Source organism: Urocampus carinirostris, chromosome 1 (genome assembly GCF_059441175.1).
Source record: "Urocampus carinirostris isolate Australia breed hairy pipefish chromosome 1, RoL_Ucar_1.0, whole genome shotgun sequence".
NCBI classification, from domain to species: Eukaryota; Metazoa; Chordata; class Actinopteri; order Syngnathiformes; family Syngnathidae; genus Urocampus; species Urocampus carinirostris.
In genome coordinates, this window is record NC_142349.1 from 76004391 (window position 1) to 76022293 (window position 17903).

At 41.2% G+C, this 17903-nt stretch overlaps 2 protein-coding genes and 2 pseudogenes across 3 annotated transcripts in view; 3 read left to right on the forward strand and 1 right to left on the reverse strand.

The window, feature by feature from the left end:
• The window catches only part of LOC148376990 (uncharacterized), a 205695-nt pseudogene that overhangs the window by 41267 nt on the left and 146525 nt on the right, over positions 1-17903 (reverse strand). The gene's annotated exons all lie outside the window — the stretch shown is intronic.
• LOC148376993 (uncharacterized) lies at positions 3858-17426 on the forward strand. The gene is made up of 2 exons (XM_088351131.1): positions 3858-4113; positions 15000-17426. Exons 1-2 carry the CDS (start codon positions 3993-3995, stop codon positions 16997-16999), a joined length of 2121 nt encoding a protein of 706 aa, XP_088207257.1. The 5' UTR covers positions 3858-3992; the 3' UTR covers positions 17000-17426.
• On the forward strand, positions 4833-5891 carry LOC148376994 (uncharacterized; annotated as a pseudogene).
• LOC148376995 (uncharacterized) lies at positions 7034-10698 on the forward strand. Its single transcript, XM_088355056.1, has 3 exons — positions 7034-7043; positions 7120-7674; positions 9082-10698. The coding sequence occupies exons 1-3, from the start codon at positions 7034-7036 to the stop codon at positions 10599-10601; spliced, it is 2085 nt and encodes a 694-aa protein (XP_088211182.1). The 3' UTR covers positions 10602-10698.

The window sequence follows — 17903 nt, forward strand, 5'->3', positions numbered from 1 at the left end:
CCGGTTCATAGGACTACAATTTCTGAGCTATTTGCAGAATAATAATTTTTGGTTTGAACAATTTTATTGACACTAATGACAGCAAATAAACATTGTGAAGTTTTCTCGACAATCTTAACAGCAATGACAATATGACGTTTTAAAAAAAAATTCTGACATTTTTAACATGAATTAAACACATCATTTCGTTATATCATATCTTTCATAACAGCAATTAAATACATTTACAATTTCCTTTATCCCCTTTTATTTTTTTGTTATTGTATGAGTGTGTCTTGCTGTCGGTCACCCCTCTTGAGGGATATGACCAAGGTAGATAGATAGATAGATAGATGTTCTAACAATATGAGGTTTGAACAATTTTTATCGACACTTTTAACAGCAGTTAACCAATGTGTAAAGGGCAATACTATTGTGCAAGGGCATAGCTCTGTCTTCTCAAGCAACTCACTCATCTTGGTTTTCTATATTTCTTTTCCAAGGTTACACTGATCGCTCCTTCTGGTATATCATACCTGTCGCGCTCCAGGGCACCATGCCCTTACAAAATACAAAATCTTACATCATATATTTTTTTCCAAACGTGTTTATTAAAGTAGTTTAACATGTTGTATTGTACATGTGTTTGGTTATATCATATGTATCGTTCATGAACATTTTGTTGTGAGATCCCGAGTCGCTCGACACGAATGAACTTTATTATAAAAAAAGTTCAAAAATTAAATAGCTCGGACGTTCACCGTAGAAGGAAAAAATACATGCAAATTGAATGAAGTAGAATAATACATTTTCTGATTCAATTTATGAATTCATTTTCTGCATTCAATGATTGTTGGTAATATACTGATTAAAGGGATCACCACAAACCTGTCTTTTTTCGTTTTCTCCTTTTATACTTCCTTTTTTACTTCTTTTTACAACATCATCATTCGTAATGTAATGCATCAAGTGAGTTGAGCCGAAAAAGACGCTTCTCTAAAAAGAGACGAACTTCTTTTCACTACATCAAACTGCTTGCATCGTTTGCATCAAAAGAAAAAGTTATATTACTGAGATAGAGGCTACCGCGGCAAACTTGTTTGACTTGATTGATTTGTCGTTTGATGATAGTCGGTGGATACCGGATGGTACCCATCATTGACAAATTTGCGTTTTTCCGTACAGATTTTCTCGTACGTGGTACATCATAAACGTACTTTGTACGGCAAAAACCTGCAGGTTGACAGGTTCGGTATATTGAGCTTAGGGGTAACTGTATGGAATAAGATTTTGAAAGTAACCCTCCCAAGTTCCCAACATTTCTACGCTGCACTATTGCGCTAACTCACAGCTAAACTATGCAAAGGCTCCACAAGATGGCGCACTCCCTAAACGTTTGTCAAAACTATGAAAATGAAAATATGAAATAACTGAAAATATAAATCAAATTTGTGCTTTTCACTTTGGGAATTTGCTTTAATGGAAAAACATCTTCATATTCTTCTGTAACTCTTGAACTGTCTGTCTCTTTTCTCCGGATTCAAGCTTTTTCAGCTTACTCTGAAGTTTTGTCTGCTAGTGCCTTTTTACATAAAATTCCTTCCCTACAGCCACATTTAAATAACCACACAATAATTCACACCGGTGAAAAACCTTTTCCCTGCTCATTTTGTGGTCGAACATTTGCTGAGAAGGGGCACTTGAAAAAAACACAAGAACCCACGCTGGTGAAAAACCTTTCGCCTGCTCAGTTTGCGATCAAAGATTCTCAAGTCAGGCTAAAACTCAGAGTCACACGTGTGCTGGGGGGAATAGCAGTCAAGACTCTGGTTGAAATGAACTCATCCTTCCCATTTACATAAAGAAAAAGAACACATTTACCATTGGCTTAGAATTTTTTGTATGTTTTTTTGATTTTTTTCAATCGAGTGTTGCAGCTTGTATCCTTTTGATTGATTCTATGAAATTTAATGATGAATAACGTGAATTTACCATGACATCTCCTCAATATGGTCCACTATAAACCTTTATTAAGTACAGTACTCTTCACGTTTGACAGCCTATCAATTCCAGATATCCAGGCTAACTCAATAATCACAGATTTATCTAGTCTGTCTTAATGGGTTGCACGTTTGCCGAGTCAGGATTAAAAAGGCACAGCTACGTCATCCCAGCTGTAGAAGGAAGATGGACAAGACAGGAGGAAGAGACAGACAGCTGTAAAGGGAATGTCAACAAAACAGTCAGATACGTCAGTCAAACTTTATTAATAGATAACAAACAAGCTTTCCACAATCTTCATTCATCCCCAAAATGAATAAACAGCCGTTTTATTATTTTCTCTGAGGCAAAGCATTTTCGTGACACATCTTTAACATCTTTGAACAACAGCAAGGCATAACATTTTACTTTTCCTCCATTTAGTCAACATGCAAAAAAACGTCTGATACTGTTATGGTAAATTAAACGCTAGTGCAATCGTAATACAGTGACACTCGTAATGTGCAAAAACAACAAGTGCAAAACAATAACAATAAAGCAATAACATAATAACTGTAAAATGTAAAACGTAAACACACACCAAGTAGCACCACCTCTGAATTCTTTAATGTTAAGTTCCCGTGCCAGCGCTGTTGCCTTCATTCGAATAGTGATTGTACTGACACTTCTACTTGCTGCTCTTTGTTCAACAACCCACTGTTCAAGTGTGTCCTCTAACTGTGGCCATCTCGCTTTTATTGCCACTTTGTTTAGTCTTCCTTACTTGGCGCAGCTTATCCTCATGCTTCCTCCACTCGCTGCTGCTCTATTTCCGTGTTCTACTGCGTGACTGATCGCCTTGAGTTAAAACTCTGCGTTGTAAGCGTGTCTCTTAATAGGAGCCATTTCAGGCTCTTTATACAAACGCACTAATAAAAGAGAATTGTTGTTGAATATTTCCCAGCATGCACAGCGCACTTCTTCTACGCAAAAAATGGAGTCGGTGGCTGCTTCTCTTAGTTGCGAGACCTTGTAATTCAATATTGATCCATATATAAGGCGCACCGGATTATAAGGCGCATCGTCAGCTTTTTAAAAAAATAATCAGATTTTATGTGCGCCTTATAGTGCGGAAAATACAGTACTTCTTACTACTGAATAATGTGCCTGCATCCATGAGTGCCTTGCATGCTGGGAAATAGCAAAGGTTTGTCTGAGAGAGCTGGGCTTTCCACAAAACAAGTTTTGTGCAGAATGCTCTCACATTGTCATAGGTAGCACTGACAAGTTGCCCCTGGCCTTGTAGCTTCTTGTTCAGTACATTAAAAATTGTTTGAGGAAATTTCAAGCAATCGTTGAGATCGCCATCTAGTGGACGCATTTCAGAATACTTTTCCCTTCTCACATTGATTTGCGACCTGAATAGTGATGGGAATTTCTTCTCTTTATAGTGAAGCGGATTTTTCGGCTCGGCTCACTTAAACGGCCCCCAGAGGACTCTCCGGATTAAATACACGGAATAAAGCATCTGAAACATTTTTTTTGTTTCCAAATATATTCGAAATAAATATAAAATATGATGCCCCAAATTAAATCATTTTGAAAATGTTTATGGTACTATGTTGTCATACTCCGTATTGTTTCAATTTAAGTGAACATTTGCCACATTTATTTTTTTACATAGATTATACGAAGAAAAACACAGAGAAGATGACACTCGTATTGACCAGTTATAGGCACCTGAGAGAGGGAGACAGAAAGACAGAGAGAGAAACAGAGAGCATTTCGAAGGGAGCCGCCTCATTAACTCCTTTCGTTCGCCAACAACACAACAGAGTGGAACTGTGGGATGATATGATGCTAGGGGGCGATAGAGCACCAAAGAGATGGATGCCAACCAAAGAAGAAGAGTAGAACTACATGTCACTGCCGCCATTGTCTGCGCCTTCATGGTGTTTCGTTCCAGTCGTGTGCACAATTAAACTTAATCTAACTGCATTTAACCCTGAACAATAGTTTTAAAGGTGGCTAAAATGTGCGAGGGATGGAAAGGAAATTTGAAAGAGGAGCTTCAGGAAGAGAACGAGCGAGAAGATCGACGGCTAAACCAAGTTAGCATTAGCAAGGAGCTACGAGTTGTGTTGAACAGAGCAGGTTGGTCACTTTTATTTCCATACCATTTTTATTCTATTTCGACCTCTCAAGTCAATTGCACGAAAAATGTTTGATTTATATTCCATATTTATGATGCAGCTGCTTCAAATGGTTAATCCAATGGGTCGGCGTTAACACCAAATATACGCTCGTGTTGACAAATTCGGAATTATTCTTGCAGTTTAATTGAACCTAACACTAAAATATGAGTGTTGAAATCGTTTTAGTTTGGTTTAGTTTTATTTCTTCCCGTATGAATAAACACATAATGACGGCGAAGTAGTTGCTACTACTCTAAAGCAGGGGTCGGCAACACATTTTTACCTGTAATCTAGACATATTCAGTTGGGCGCTGTGTCGTATAGAGGCTTTACGGTAGCGCCCCTCTCCCTCTGCTCCATGTTTGAGTGTGTGTCTGCGTGGCGCCTAAGAGGAAAGATCCATGTTTTAACCCCGCCACAGAAACACCGGCGCGCAATAAATGAACGAATCACGACCCCTCCTGCAGCGAAAAAATATCGTTCTTTTCAGCCCGAGTGTGTTACAATGTATGTGTTTCACCCGGTGCGGTTATAAGGGGGCACCAACTGTCAATGTTACTCTGAAGTTTCCGGTAAAGCTGAGTGACATACATCTGTGTGCTAGTCTTCATTAATTCATGGAAAATCTAACTTAAAACATGGTGTCAGAAGTGTTATAGAACTCATAGACGCTAACGGATGTCGAGTGACGAAAGGGAAGTGAAAGAAGAAGCGGAGGACAGCATCAACGAACGTGAGAAGACTATGGATGCACTCGGTCTGAAACCTCCCGCCACATTGGATTGGCATTCCAGCTGCCTGGCAAAAACGTGGAAAGATGAGTTTTCATTGTATGTGGACATAACTTTGGCTGCGTCAGACGACAAGACAAAGGTGAAAGTGTTGAAATACTCGATCGGAGAAACCGGCAGGGAACTGGGAAGAACGTTGTAGGCAACACTCGGACCGGAAGAGCAAAGGGAGGAAACTTTGGACAAGCTAATAGCGGTTTTCGACAAACACTGTAATCCTGAACCAAATGAAACGGTTGAGTGATACAGGTTTTTCTCCAGAAACCAGAACGCGGGCGAATCGATTGATAAGTACGTGACTGAATTAAGAGTCCGTGCGGACACGTGCAACTTCGGGACTGCAAAAGACTCGTTGATTAGGGATAAGATAGTGTGCGGAATCCGGGACTCGCACGTGAGAGAGCGCTTGCTGCGCGAGGCAGACCTAACGTTAGAGAGAAGCGTCGAAATATGCAGAGCAGCGGATCTATCGAAGGAAAATGTGATGACAATTGATGGAGGGGTAGGCGAAGAGGTGCATGCAGTAAAAAAAATTACTGGGACGACAATTAGGAACTGTAGGTACTGTGGGAGACAACATGAGTGGAAAAAAGAGAGCTGTCCTGCTTATGGGAAAGTCTGCAGTAAATACAAGAAACAAAACCACTTTGCTTCAAGATGCAGAACGTCAGATGAACAATACACTGTGTGGCAGAAACTGATGAGGACTATGAGGAAATTATGAGCCTTCGTGCAGAAGGACAGGAGAATGTGCAGGGGAGACAACCGTTTGCGACCATGCTGCTGGGGGATAAGTCAGTAAGTTTTCAATCCCTAAATGTGAGGCATGAATCTTCTCCATAATCTCTTGTCTTAGAGCTGTTGGGACGACAGCCCTTTACTGAAGATTTCAATTGGACTGTGGGGCAAGTTTCAATATTCTTCCGTTCCATCTGCTGAATCCTGACACAAAATCGGATGCAGGTCATGCAACATCAAACTGAATTTTGACAAACTGAAGTTGAGACAGAAGGTACGCGCCGTACAAGAAATGCCTAGACCCACCGACATTAAGGGCCTACAGAGATTGCTCGGAATGGTGAATTATCTCGCAAAATTCCGCCCACACCTATGGGATAGCTGTGAGGTCCTGAGGCAACTGACACACAAGGATGTGATCTGGGAATGGACTGACATACAGGACTCTGCCTTTGGGACAATAAAAGGTATGATAGCCACAGCACCAGTATTGAAATATTACAATCCAAGGGAGGAACTCACTCTCCAATGTGATTCATCCGAAACTGGGCTGGGTGCAGCACTTTTGCAGGGGGGCCAACCTATAGCGTACGCCAGTAGGGCACTAACCTCTACAGAAAGAGGATATGCACAAATAGAAAAGGAGTGTCTTGCCATTCTATTTGGAGTTGAAAAATTTCACCAATAGACCTGTGGCAGAAAGGTAGTACAGTCTGACCATAAACCACTCAAAACCATCACACGGAAGCCTCTGCTTAGTGCCCCAAAGAGGCTACAAAGAATGTTATTGAGGCTTCAGAAATATGACGTGGATATAGTGTTTGTTCCAGGCAGGCTGATGCTTGTTGCAGATACGCTGAGCAGGGCATACCTACCAGAATGTGCAGTTGAGGGTTCTGTTGAAGCTGAAGTTGAAACGGTGAATATGATTCATTACTTACCCATTGCAGAGGACAGATGAAAAAAAATCCAAAGTGAGACTGAACGGGACCAGGCCCTCCAGGTGCTGAAACAGAGAATACTGCAAGGATGGCCAGAAGAGAAAGGACAGGTTGAGCTGGAGGTGAGGCCATATTTTTCCACGTGAGATGAGCTAGCTGTACAAAACAATGTCATCTTTCGGGGAGAAAGGGCTGTCGTCTCAACAGCTCTAAGACAAGAAATTATGGAGAAGATTCATGCCTCACATTTAGGGATTGAAAACTGCATCAGAAGAGCAAGAGAATGTGTGTATTGGCCGGGTATGCATGAACAGCTTAAGACATATATAGGGAAGTGCCAAGTGTGCAGGGAAGTAGATACTCGACAACAGAAAGAACCATTACTGAGCCATGACTTCCCATTGAGGCCATGGGCAAAAGTGGGTACAGATATTTTCACCTTTAATAATAAAGACTACGTAGTGACTGTGGACTATTTCTCAAATTTTTGGGAAGTTGATTATCTGCCTGATACCAAGTCCACCACAGTCATCCACAAGTTAAAGGCACATTTCGCTCGCCATGGTGTGCCTGATGTGGTGTTTTCGGACAATGGCCCACAATATAGCTCACAGGAGTTTAAGAGATTCAGCCAGTCTTGGGAATTTGAACACGTAACATCGTCGCCAACATATCCCCAAAGCAATGGAAAGGCAGCGTCTGCCGTCAAGACGGCTAAAAGATTAATGTGGAAAGCCCTGCGGGCAAAGTCGGACGCATGTCTAGCCATACTGGCTCACAGGAACACTCCTGCGCAGGGTTTCCAGGCCAGTCCTGCACAAAGACTGATGAGCCGACGGACAAAGACGTTACTGCCCGTGTGTGAAAATCTGCTTAAACCTGCGATTGTGGACACTGGTAACGCTGTGCAGGAAAACAAGCTCGCTATTACAATAGAGGGGCTAGAGGATTACGGCCTCTGCAGAATGGGGAACAGGTGCGAGTACAGTCACGAGTGGCCGGACGCACTGTCTGGACACCTGCAGCGGTGGAACGACAGGACCAGAGAAGGTCCTATTCGGTGGAGCTGGATAACGGGACTGTGCTGAGACGCAACCGTAGACACCTGAGGCCAGCACCAGGGGTCTCATCAGCAGCTGAGACGGTCAGCGGGGCGCCGCCCACCTCAGTCCCTAGTGGTGGTGATCACGTCACAGACACACCTCAACCCTGCTCAACAGCTGCTGTGCCGGATCCTCAGATGGCCCAGACTGGTGTCACCACCACCAGATGCGGCAGGGTTGTTAGGAGGCCTGCACACCTCCGGGACTTTGTTTAGCACAATGTGGAAAAAAAAGGGGGGGGGGGATGTTACAATGTATGTGTTTCACCAGGTGCGGTTATAAGGGGGCACCAACTGTCAATGTTACACTGAAGTTTCCGGTAAAGCTGAGTGACATACATCTGTGTGCTAATCTTCATTAATTCATGGAAAATCAGAGTGGACGGATAACTGGGGGCTTTGTGCAAAAAATGGCCGTGCTGTTTGTGCATTGAGTTTCAAGAGTACACACAAAAGGATTTATAATAATATAAGGTACCTCAACCCCTTGACATTCTGCCGGCCTGCTGGTGGGCCGCAGAATATTTGATCAACAAATATTTGTCTGTACGATGTCACCAGTCACTGAAATATTTAAACTCTTGTGTCTCAAACGAGATACCTGAAAACTGTAAAGTCTGCGTAACTCGCCATTACTTCCTTTGGCCGTCTTCACCTTCTTTGAATTTTGTGAAAATGCCTTAGTTACATGAGGGCAATTTCTAGAATCCAACCGTGTCAAATATTTATTCCAAGTCACACGATCATGCCTACAGATTGAAAATAACCCGCATGAAACATTTCTGCTTCGTTGCTTGTTGTAATTTGTTTGTTCCGCCACATTATTTCCGTTTACAAGTCAACAGACTCGTAAAATGATTCTCAATATGGCCGCCAGCCTTCCCCTTTCGATTGACACCCTTCCCATGATTAAGGTCTGTTCATGCTAGTTTTTTCATGCCCAAAGCACCAAGTTACATTCAACTTGCGTCTTCCTTGACACATACATTCGACGTGTCTCACTCTTACCCTTTACTGGATGGGCGCCCCCTGGCGGTGGCTAAAAGAAGGTAGCGGCTTATAGTCCGAATTTTACGGTATTGTAAATCGTCTTTCACTGACAGAAGAATTGGAATCAGTCCTTTAAAGCTTAACACTTTGTGTTCCTAAATGCCAATATTATGAATAGACCAATGATATTTATGTTTTTGTTATACACAATTAAATGAGGTTCTGTGTCGTTTCTGTCTCCATTGGTTAGAATTATTACATGAATGCAGTCTATATTATTTATACATTTTGCCATTTATGTGTTTTGGTATTATGTTGTATATTTTTGGATGATACGAAATCTATGTGTGTCTTGTGTCCCACAGATGTCAGTGAAGAATTCCTGTCTTCAAAGTTTCCTGACATTAAAAAGGAAGAGGAGGATGTGGAGCCTGTTTGTGTTAAAGAGGAGGGACTTTCCACAGAGTTGCTTGTCACTGAGACCATTTTAACTCCTGGGAGTCAGGTAAAACATGAAGAAAACTGGCAGGAGCCTCCAAGCATCAACTCCCGTCAACACGTGAAAACTGATGATGAGGACACGTCCGACTCTGCAGACACTGATGGTGACGAACAGTCAGAAGGTGATAAAACATGCTCTCCAAGTGGGGAAACGTTTCAATTCAAATATCGTTTGAAGTTGCACATGAGAACCCACACTGATGAGAAGCCGTTCTCCTGCTCATTTTGCAGTGAAAAAATCAGCCACAAACAAAGCTTAAAAATGCACACCAGAACCCACACTGGTGAGAAGCCATGTGCCTGCAAAGTTTGCGGTAAAAAAATCAGCCAAAGGCAAGTCTTAGAAGACCACATCGGAATCCACACTGGCCAGGAGCCTTTTTCCAGGAAAGTTTGTGGTCAAAAATTCACCCGGAAAGTAAATTTGAAAAACCACACCCCAACCCACACTGGTGAGAAGCCCTTCTCCTGCTCATATTGCGGTGACTCATTCAGCCGAAAGGTAAACCTAAAAAGACACACAAGAACCCACACTTGTGAGAAGCCTTTCTCCTGCTCATTTTGTGATGAATCATTCAGCCAAAAGGCACACTTAAAAACACACACAAGAACCCACACTGGTGCGAAACCTTTCTCCTGCTCAGTTTGCGGTGAATCATTCAGCCGAAATGAAAGCCTAAAAAGACACACAAGAACCCACACTGGTGAGAAACCTTTCGCCTGCTCAGTTTGCGGTGACTCATTCAGCCGGAGAGAATATTTAAAAATACACACAAGAACCCACACTGGTGCGAAACCTTTCTCCTGCTCAGTTTGCGGTGAATCATTCAGCCGAAAGGAAAGCCTAAAAAGACACACAAGAACCCACACTGGTGAGAAACCTTTTGCCTGCTCAGTTTGCGGTGACTCATTCAGCCAGAGAGAATATTTAAAAACACACACAAGAACCCACACTGGTGAGAAACCTTTCGCCTGCTCAGTTTGCAGTGACTCATTCAGCCGGAGAGAACATTTAAAAATACACACAAGAACCCACACTGGTGCGAAACCGTTCTCCTGCTCAGTTTGCGGTGAATCATTCAGCCAAAAGGAAAGCCTAAAAAGACACACAAGAACCCACGCTGGTGAGAAACCTTTCGCCTGCTCAGTTTGCGGTGACTCATTCAGCCGGAGAGAACATTTAAAAACACACACAAGAACCCACACTGGTGAGAAACCTTTCTCCTGCTCAGTTTGCGGTGCCTCATTCAGCCGGAGAGAATATGTAAAAATACACACAAGAACCCACACTGGTGAGAAACCTTTCTCCTGCTCAGCTTGCGGTCTTAGATATTCAAGTCAAACCAAAGCTCAGGATCACACGTGTGCCGGTCACTCTGCTTGATATATCATTTCTTGCATTTACATTTAAAACTCTACCACTGAATGTACAGTTTTGTGTACTCTTCATGTCATATCAATTCAAAAACATATCTCTCCTTACACATGCATTTTATTTTTGTTTATATATATATGTATAAGAATATAAATATGTATATATATATACATATACATATATGTATAAGAATATATATATGTATATATATGAATACATATATGTAATGTATATATGTATGTATATATGTATATACACACATTTTTGTATATATATATATATATATATATATGTATATAAAATGTGTGTATATATATATATATGTGTGCACAGTGGGACTTAGCGGTTACATGTTTGTGGGTTCAGAGCTATTAATTATTATTAATAATAATAATTTATAATAATGAAAAATATAAAATTCAATTCAATTAGAATTAGTAATTGCATCATTTTACAAAATTTGAAAACACAAAGAAATGCACGTATACGCTAAGCGTCACGGCCATAAACGCAAGCTGATTGGCCAGCATTCCCTTAATACTCGACTCCCCATTGGCCCGTTCACTACAGTAGCCCACGTTTATCTCGTATACAGCACAATACAGTACGCTTCTCGCCATTAGTGTAGTTAGCCTTTGTCTCGCGGTGATCTTAAATCTTTGTGAAGTCTTCCTGATGGCTCCCAAACGCTCCTCATCCCTCGGTCCATCTAGTGAACCGAAGAAAAAGCGAAAGATGCTTACAATTAACGAAAAAAGTGAGGTTATTGGACAAGTTGAAAGCAGGAAATAGCGACGCGAGCGTAGCCCGACAATATGGCCTTCATGAATCCACGGTACGGTACATACCACGTATGACTTTGGTTGCCAGCAAGGGCTGCTTTGATGAGTTTAAGAGGAGTCGGACTTTAGAGCAGGGTTGGCGGCAGTAGCTCAGGAGGTAGAGCGCTCGTCTTGGGATCAAGGGATCCCAGTTCGAATCCTGGCTCCTCCGTGTTACATGTCGAAGTGTCCTTGGGTAAGACACTGAGCCCCTACTACCCCCAATAAGCAGGTTAGCGCCTTACATGGCTGCAAGGCCTCTATTGGGAAGTGTGGAGCACATTGTAAAGCGCTTTGAGAAGTCATTGACTTGTAAAGCGCAATATAAAATGCAGATCATTTCGTTGGGTAGGGGTCCTTTAACTGGATTACTTTCAATTCCTTTTGGATTACTCCAATACCAAATATGCTAATAAAAAAGAGAAGCGAAACGAAATATGAATAAAATGACTCAATTTTCGTGCAGGCTTGGGGAGTAACGGAATACACGGAACGGCAAAAATGATGTTGGCAAGCTGTTTGGATTTATTTTCGTTTTGTTTCTGTGGCATTTGATGTTCGTTTTGCCGGAGATCAAAGAGATCAAAGCCAGGAGAGAAAGCTTACCACGTGTTGTGAGTCATCATTTTATTCATATTGAGTTTCTTTTGTCTTTTATTAGCATATTTGGTATTGGAGTAATCCAAAAGTAATTGAAAGTAATCAAGTTAAAGTAACCCTACCCAACCCTGGTTCCTGTCGCATTTTGTGTTCGTTTTGCCGGAGATCAAAGCGATCAAAGCCAGGAGAGAAAGCTTACCACGTGTTGTGAGTCATCATTTTATTCATATTGAGTTTCTTTTGTCTTTTATTAGCATATTTGGTATTGGAACCATCCAAGAGTAATTGAAAGTAATCCAGTTCAAGTAACCCTACCCAACCCTGCTTAAGAGAGTGTCGTATGGAGAGGCAGCCTCTGCAGACGAGGCATCATGTTGAGGATGTGTTTCCGGAAATAATAGAAGAAAATGTCTGTGTCCCGGAGCAAGTCTTTAATATGGATGAAACAGCCCTCTTCTGGAAGAGGATGCCGTCCCCAGCAGACATGGCAACCGGATTCCGACGCGGTTGCCACGGAGCCCAATTGGCCCTGCCAACAGACATCAGCTGAGACGCATCGACTGATTGCTCCTCGGCAGTACTTAAACGTGCTCCTTTGAGCCGTTAGTGGTCTGAGCGTCTGTGATACTTCTCTGAAACTTCTGCAAAACTCCTGTTTAACCCTAGTCTTTAAATTTGCCTGCGTTTGATCCTGTTTTAGTTTTTTGGCCTGATCTGTTTGATTTTTACCACGTTTTTGTTTGGATTTCAATCCACTTCCGTGACCGTCGATACCCGGATCGAGTGTACGCTCCCACCTCTCCCCAATAAATTGTGAGTACGTTACCCTATTGGGTTCTTCTCCTGTTTCCTGCCCTGGTCCGTGACACATAATAACTATCGATTGTGTCCATGAAGTTGGCCACTGTCCCGTTTGCCAGATCTTTCTGCAATTTTTGTCAAAATGTCTACCGTTTACTCACCACCCATTTGTATGAGTTCTTATGGGATGTGTTCGATTCTTTCTGATCTTCAGCGCGTTAATCGCTAGCTCTACCTCTTCTCTGGGGATGGTAAAGTGGTCCCTGTTCTATTACATTCCTCAGAAATTCTGATATTTAGTCGTTAGAGGAACGTTTGCGGGAGGGGAAAATTTCAGTCCGGGGATATATTTTTTGTACCAGCTACGAAAAAACTGGTAAGTATCCAGCCATTTATAAGCTTTTAAATCCATATTGTTAGCAATAACAATATTTATCCATCCGAAGATTTCCGAAAATCACGTTTTAAAATTGACGATAACGTTTGCTGATTTTGCATTATTGGTTTTGAAAGCAGAGATGTTCTGTCCAATTTTACAAAAGATCTGGCAGGATGTTGACTTTTGGATGGAATCTCCACTTTTTCCACCAATTCGACTCAAAACATTATAACGTTTGAACTTAAACAGAACAAGAAAGACGAAAATGAATTTCATCTTTTTCTATGTTCCACCAAAAACATGAAAGACGTTAACCTATTTTTTTCAGAATTTTAACAGCAAATTTGTTCGAGATATATATATATAAAAAAAATTTGGAACACATTTATTGAAACTAATAACGGCAAACAAACAATGTGAGGTTTGAACAACCCTTCTCGAAAATCTTGACAGCAATCAAGCATATTCACAATTTCGTTATGTAACATCTTTGTTATATATATATATATGTAATCTATATATATATATATATATATGTGTGTATGTATGTATATGTATGTATATACAGAGAGAGAAACGAGAGAGCATTTGGAATGGAGTCGGCTCATATACCCGTTTCGTTCGCCAAAAACGCTACAATGGAACAGTGACGAGGATGTGATGCTAGAGGGCGCTAATGCGCCAAAGAGATGGAAGTCTTCGGAGAAGAAGAGTAGAACCTGACGTCATTGCCGCCATTTTTTGTGTCTACGTGGCGCTCTGCTGCCGTCGTGCGCAGAATTCAACTCCATCGAACTGCATTTAACTCGGTACAAGAGTTTTAAAAGTGACTAAAATGTGCGAGAGATGGAAAGTAAATTTGAAAGAGGAGCTTCAGGAAGAGAACGAGCGAGAAGATCGACGGCTAAACCGAGTTAGCATTAGCAAGGAGCTACGAGTTGTGGTGAACAAAGCAGGTTGGTCACTTTCATTTCCAGAACGATTTATTTTCTTATTTTGGGCTCCTCGAGTCCATTGCACGATATGTGTCTGATCAAATAGACGCGCGTGTTGAGGAAATAGGAATTAACCTTGCAGTCGAATTAAATCAAAGGCTGAAATCAAAAGTTGAGTGAGTCGCCATTCCTTCTCACTGTATGCACTTTTGTGCGGAATAAACGTAAAATGGCGGCGTCATTTCTTCTTCAAATACTTGGTAGACTTTTGAAAAGTATGGATTTAATATTCTGGTAATACATTTGAAACCTAATTGTTCACACCACTGGATTTTCTCAGTCGGCCTTCGAGTCGCTATGGGGGTGAATAACAAATGGACTAAACTATGCTAAGCTAACAAATTGTGGAAGTGTAGAACCACGTGAACCCACCAGATGGTGCCATCCCTGGATTGTTTTCCTTTTTTTTATGATGCTAAATTAAAAAAAAATCAAATAAACATGCCCGAGGGGAAAATGTATAACGCAGGGTTTGGCGGGTGCTTGAAATCTGGGAATTTGCTTGAATTTTTCTGTTGTGCTTTCAAAAAAATCCTTCCATTCTGGATGAAGTGCTTTAACATTCCTGTTATTTGGCAGTCTGAAGGCATGATAGCTGTCTCCTGTCCCATACCTCTGTATTTCCAGTATGACCCTGCAAAATACAACCATACATTTTTTTACATATAATCATTGCCGGACAGAGCAGTATTATTTTGGAGGGATAGAAATGCTGAAAGGATTTTTGTAGCGATACCTTTGCTATAAAAATATATTTGTGTGTGTGTGAATATTTGAGATTTAGAAAAACTGTGTGGTTCATGTCCTGCAGATGTCAGTCAAGAGTATCTTCCTGGGCAAGCGGAGAAACCATTGCCTCGCGTTAAAAAGGAGGAAGACGAGTATTTAGACACGGTTGACGTCAAAATGGAGGAGGACGAGTTGGAGCCTATTCACATTAAAAAGGAGGAAGATTTGAAGGAGTTTCCGGTGACTGGGGCCAGTTTCACCTCCGAGCAACACCATGAGAAGAACAAGGAAAAGGTGTCTCCTAGCAGAAACTCCGAGACCACAGTTGACGACAACACGTCTGACTCTGCACACGACGATGGCAACGAACAGTCGGAAGGCGATAACAATTATCTCAAATGTCCGCATTGTGAGAAAACGTTTAGGCGCAAGGATCATCTCAGATATCACATCGCTGTCCACACTGGTGAAAAACCTTTTTCTTGCTCAGTTTGTGGTAAAAAATTCAGACAGAAAGGAAATTTAAAAAGTCACGCAAAAATCCACACAGGTGAAAAACCTTTTGCCTGCTCAGTTTGCGGTCAAAAATTCACCCACAAAGTAAGTTTGAAAATCCATTCATGGACCCACACTGGTGAAAAACCTTTTGCCTGCTCAGTTTGTGGTCAAAGTTTCACCCAAAAAGGACATTTGGAAAGCCACGCCAGAACCCACACTGGTGAAAACCCTTTTGCCTGCTCAGTTTGTGGTAAAAAATTCACCCATAAAGTAAGTTTGAAAAGCCACACCAGAACCCACACCAGTGAAAAACCTTTTATTTGTTCAGTTTGTGGTCAGAAATTCAAATACAAAGGAAATTTGAAAAGTCACGAAAAAATCCACACTGGTGAAAAACCTTTTGCCTGCTCAGTTTGTGGTCAGAAATTCACACGGACATCACACTTAAAAATCCACTCAAGGATCCACAGTGGTGAAAAACCATTTCCTTGCTCAGTTTGCGGTCAGAAATTCAGACAGAAAGAGCACTTAAAATTTCATCTAAGAACCCACACGGGTGAAAAACTCTTTGCCTGCTCAATTAGCGGTCAAAAATTTACCCAGCAAGATATGTTAAATATGCACATAATAACTCACACTGATGAAAAACCTTTTGCCTGCTCAGTTTGTGGCCAAAAATTCAGCCGGAAAGATAGGTTAAAAGGCCACGCCAGAACCCACACTAATGAAAAACCTTTTTTTTGTTCATTCTGTGGTAAAAAATTCAGCCTGAAAGAATACGTAAGGAAACACGCAAGAATCCACACTGGTGAAAAACCATTTGCCTGCTCAGTTTGTGGTAAAAAATTCAGCCAGAAACAATATTTGAAAATCCACGCCAGAAACCACACTGGTGAAAAACCTTATTCATGCTCAGTTTGTGGTAAAAAATTCTGCCGGAAAAGAAATCTAGATTTTCATACCGAGATTCATATCCGTGAAAAACTTTTTACCTGCTCAGTTTGTGGTCAAAAATTTGGTCTTAAAGGAAATTTAGATTTGCATACCACGATTCATATCCGTGGAAAACCTTTTGGCTGCTCAGTTTGTGGTCAAAAATTCGGACGGAAGGAATATTTGAAAATCCACGCCAGAATCCACACTGGCGAAAAACCTTATTCCTGCTCAGATTGTGGTAAAAAATTTGTCCGGAAAAGAAATCTGGATTTGCATACCACGATTCATATCCGTGAAAAACCTTTTGCCTGCTCAGTTTGTGGTCAAAAATTCAGACAAACATCACACTTAAAAGCACACACAAGAACCCACACTAGTGAAAAACCCTTTTCCTGCTCAGTTTGTGGTCAAAAATTCAGTCAAACATCACACTTAAAAGCACACACAAGAACTCACACTGGTGAAAAACCTTTTGCCTGCTCAGTTTGTGGTCAAGAATTTGCTCAGAAAGGAAACCTGGATGCACATACAAGGATTCACACTGGTGAAAAACCTTATTCTTGCTCTGTTTGTGGTCAAAGATTCAATTGGAAAATTTGCTTAAAAAATCACGTAAAAGTACACACTGATGTAAAACCATTGTCTTGATCAGTTTGCAGTCAAAGATTCCCTAGTCAAGTCAAAGCTCAGGATCACGAATGTGCTGGTGAGAAAAGCTCTTATCACTCTGTTTGGTATGAGCTGACCATTTCTATTTACATTTTTAAAATCACAGCTACCACTGAATGAACTAATTTGTGTACTCTGTACGTTAGGGAAATGTTTGAACTTAGCCCATTCGTATTCCTCCATCTATCTGCACCGCTTATCCTGGTAGTAGGTCCTGGAGCCCATCCCAGCCGCCTTCGGTCATTGGGCAGGGAACACCCTGAACTGGTTGTCAGCCAGTCGCAGGGCCCGATTTGTATTCCATTGGCTAAAATGTTTTGTGTTTTGTTTTTTTCAAATCCACGAGTTTTGCAACTCTGATCCTCTTTTGCCTGATTATATGAAATTAAATGATAAATAACAGCAATTACTATTGTATCTCCTCAGTATCTTCCACTATGACTTTTCAAGCATCTCTTGCATACACGCGTTTTACATTTTGGATTGACTGAATCAAGATGGCGTCTTTTCCGGGGGTTAGCTTGATATAGTCTGGCTTAACGGGTTGTACGTTCCATCTCTGAAATAGGATCGAAAAATTGAAAAGTGTCGCCCTTGATCTTTTACGGACGCTGAATATCAGTTCATGATGTCGAGGATAAAACTCAAGCAAGTTAACAAATCTATCCCTGCTAGAGTTAAGGTCAGGCCTAAAAAAATTCAGCCTGACCTGACCAGCTGCAATATAAACCCGAACCCGACGGATTAACTGGATTTGACAAATCGTGCCCGGGATAAACCCAAAACTTTAATTTTCCGCGAAAGTAAACACAAAATGACACGCGCAAAAACACACGCATTTTATGTATTTATATATATATATATATATATATAAGTGTGTGTG

Excerpts from the sequence above, each read along its gene's own strand:
- LOC148376993 (XM_088351131.1), top strand. The coding sequence starts at position 3,993 with ATGTGCGAGGGATGGAAAGGAAATTTGAAAGAGGAGCTTCAGGAAGAG. Across the intron at positions 4,114-14,999 it reads AGTTGTGTTGAACAGAGCAG|ATGTCAGTCAAGAGTATCTT; the intron begins GTTGGTCACTTT and ends CATGTCCTGCAG.
- LOC148376995 (XM_088355056.1), top strand. Across the intron at positions 7,675-9,081 it reads GAACGACAGGACCAGAGAAG|ATGTCAGTGAAGAATTCCTG; the intron begins GTCCTATTCGGT and ends TGTGTCCCACAG.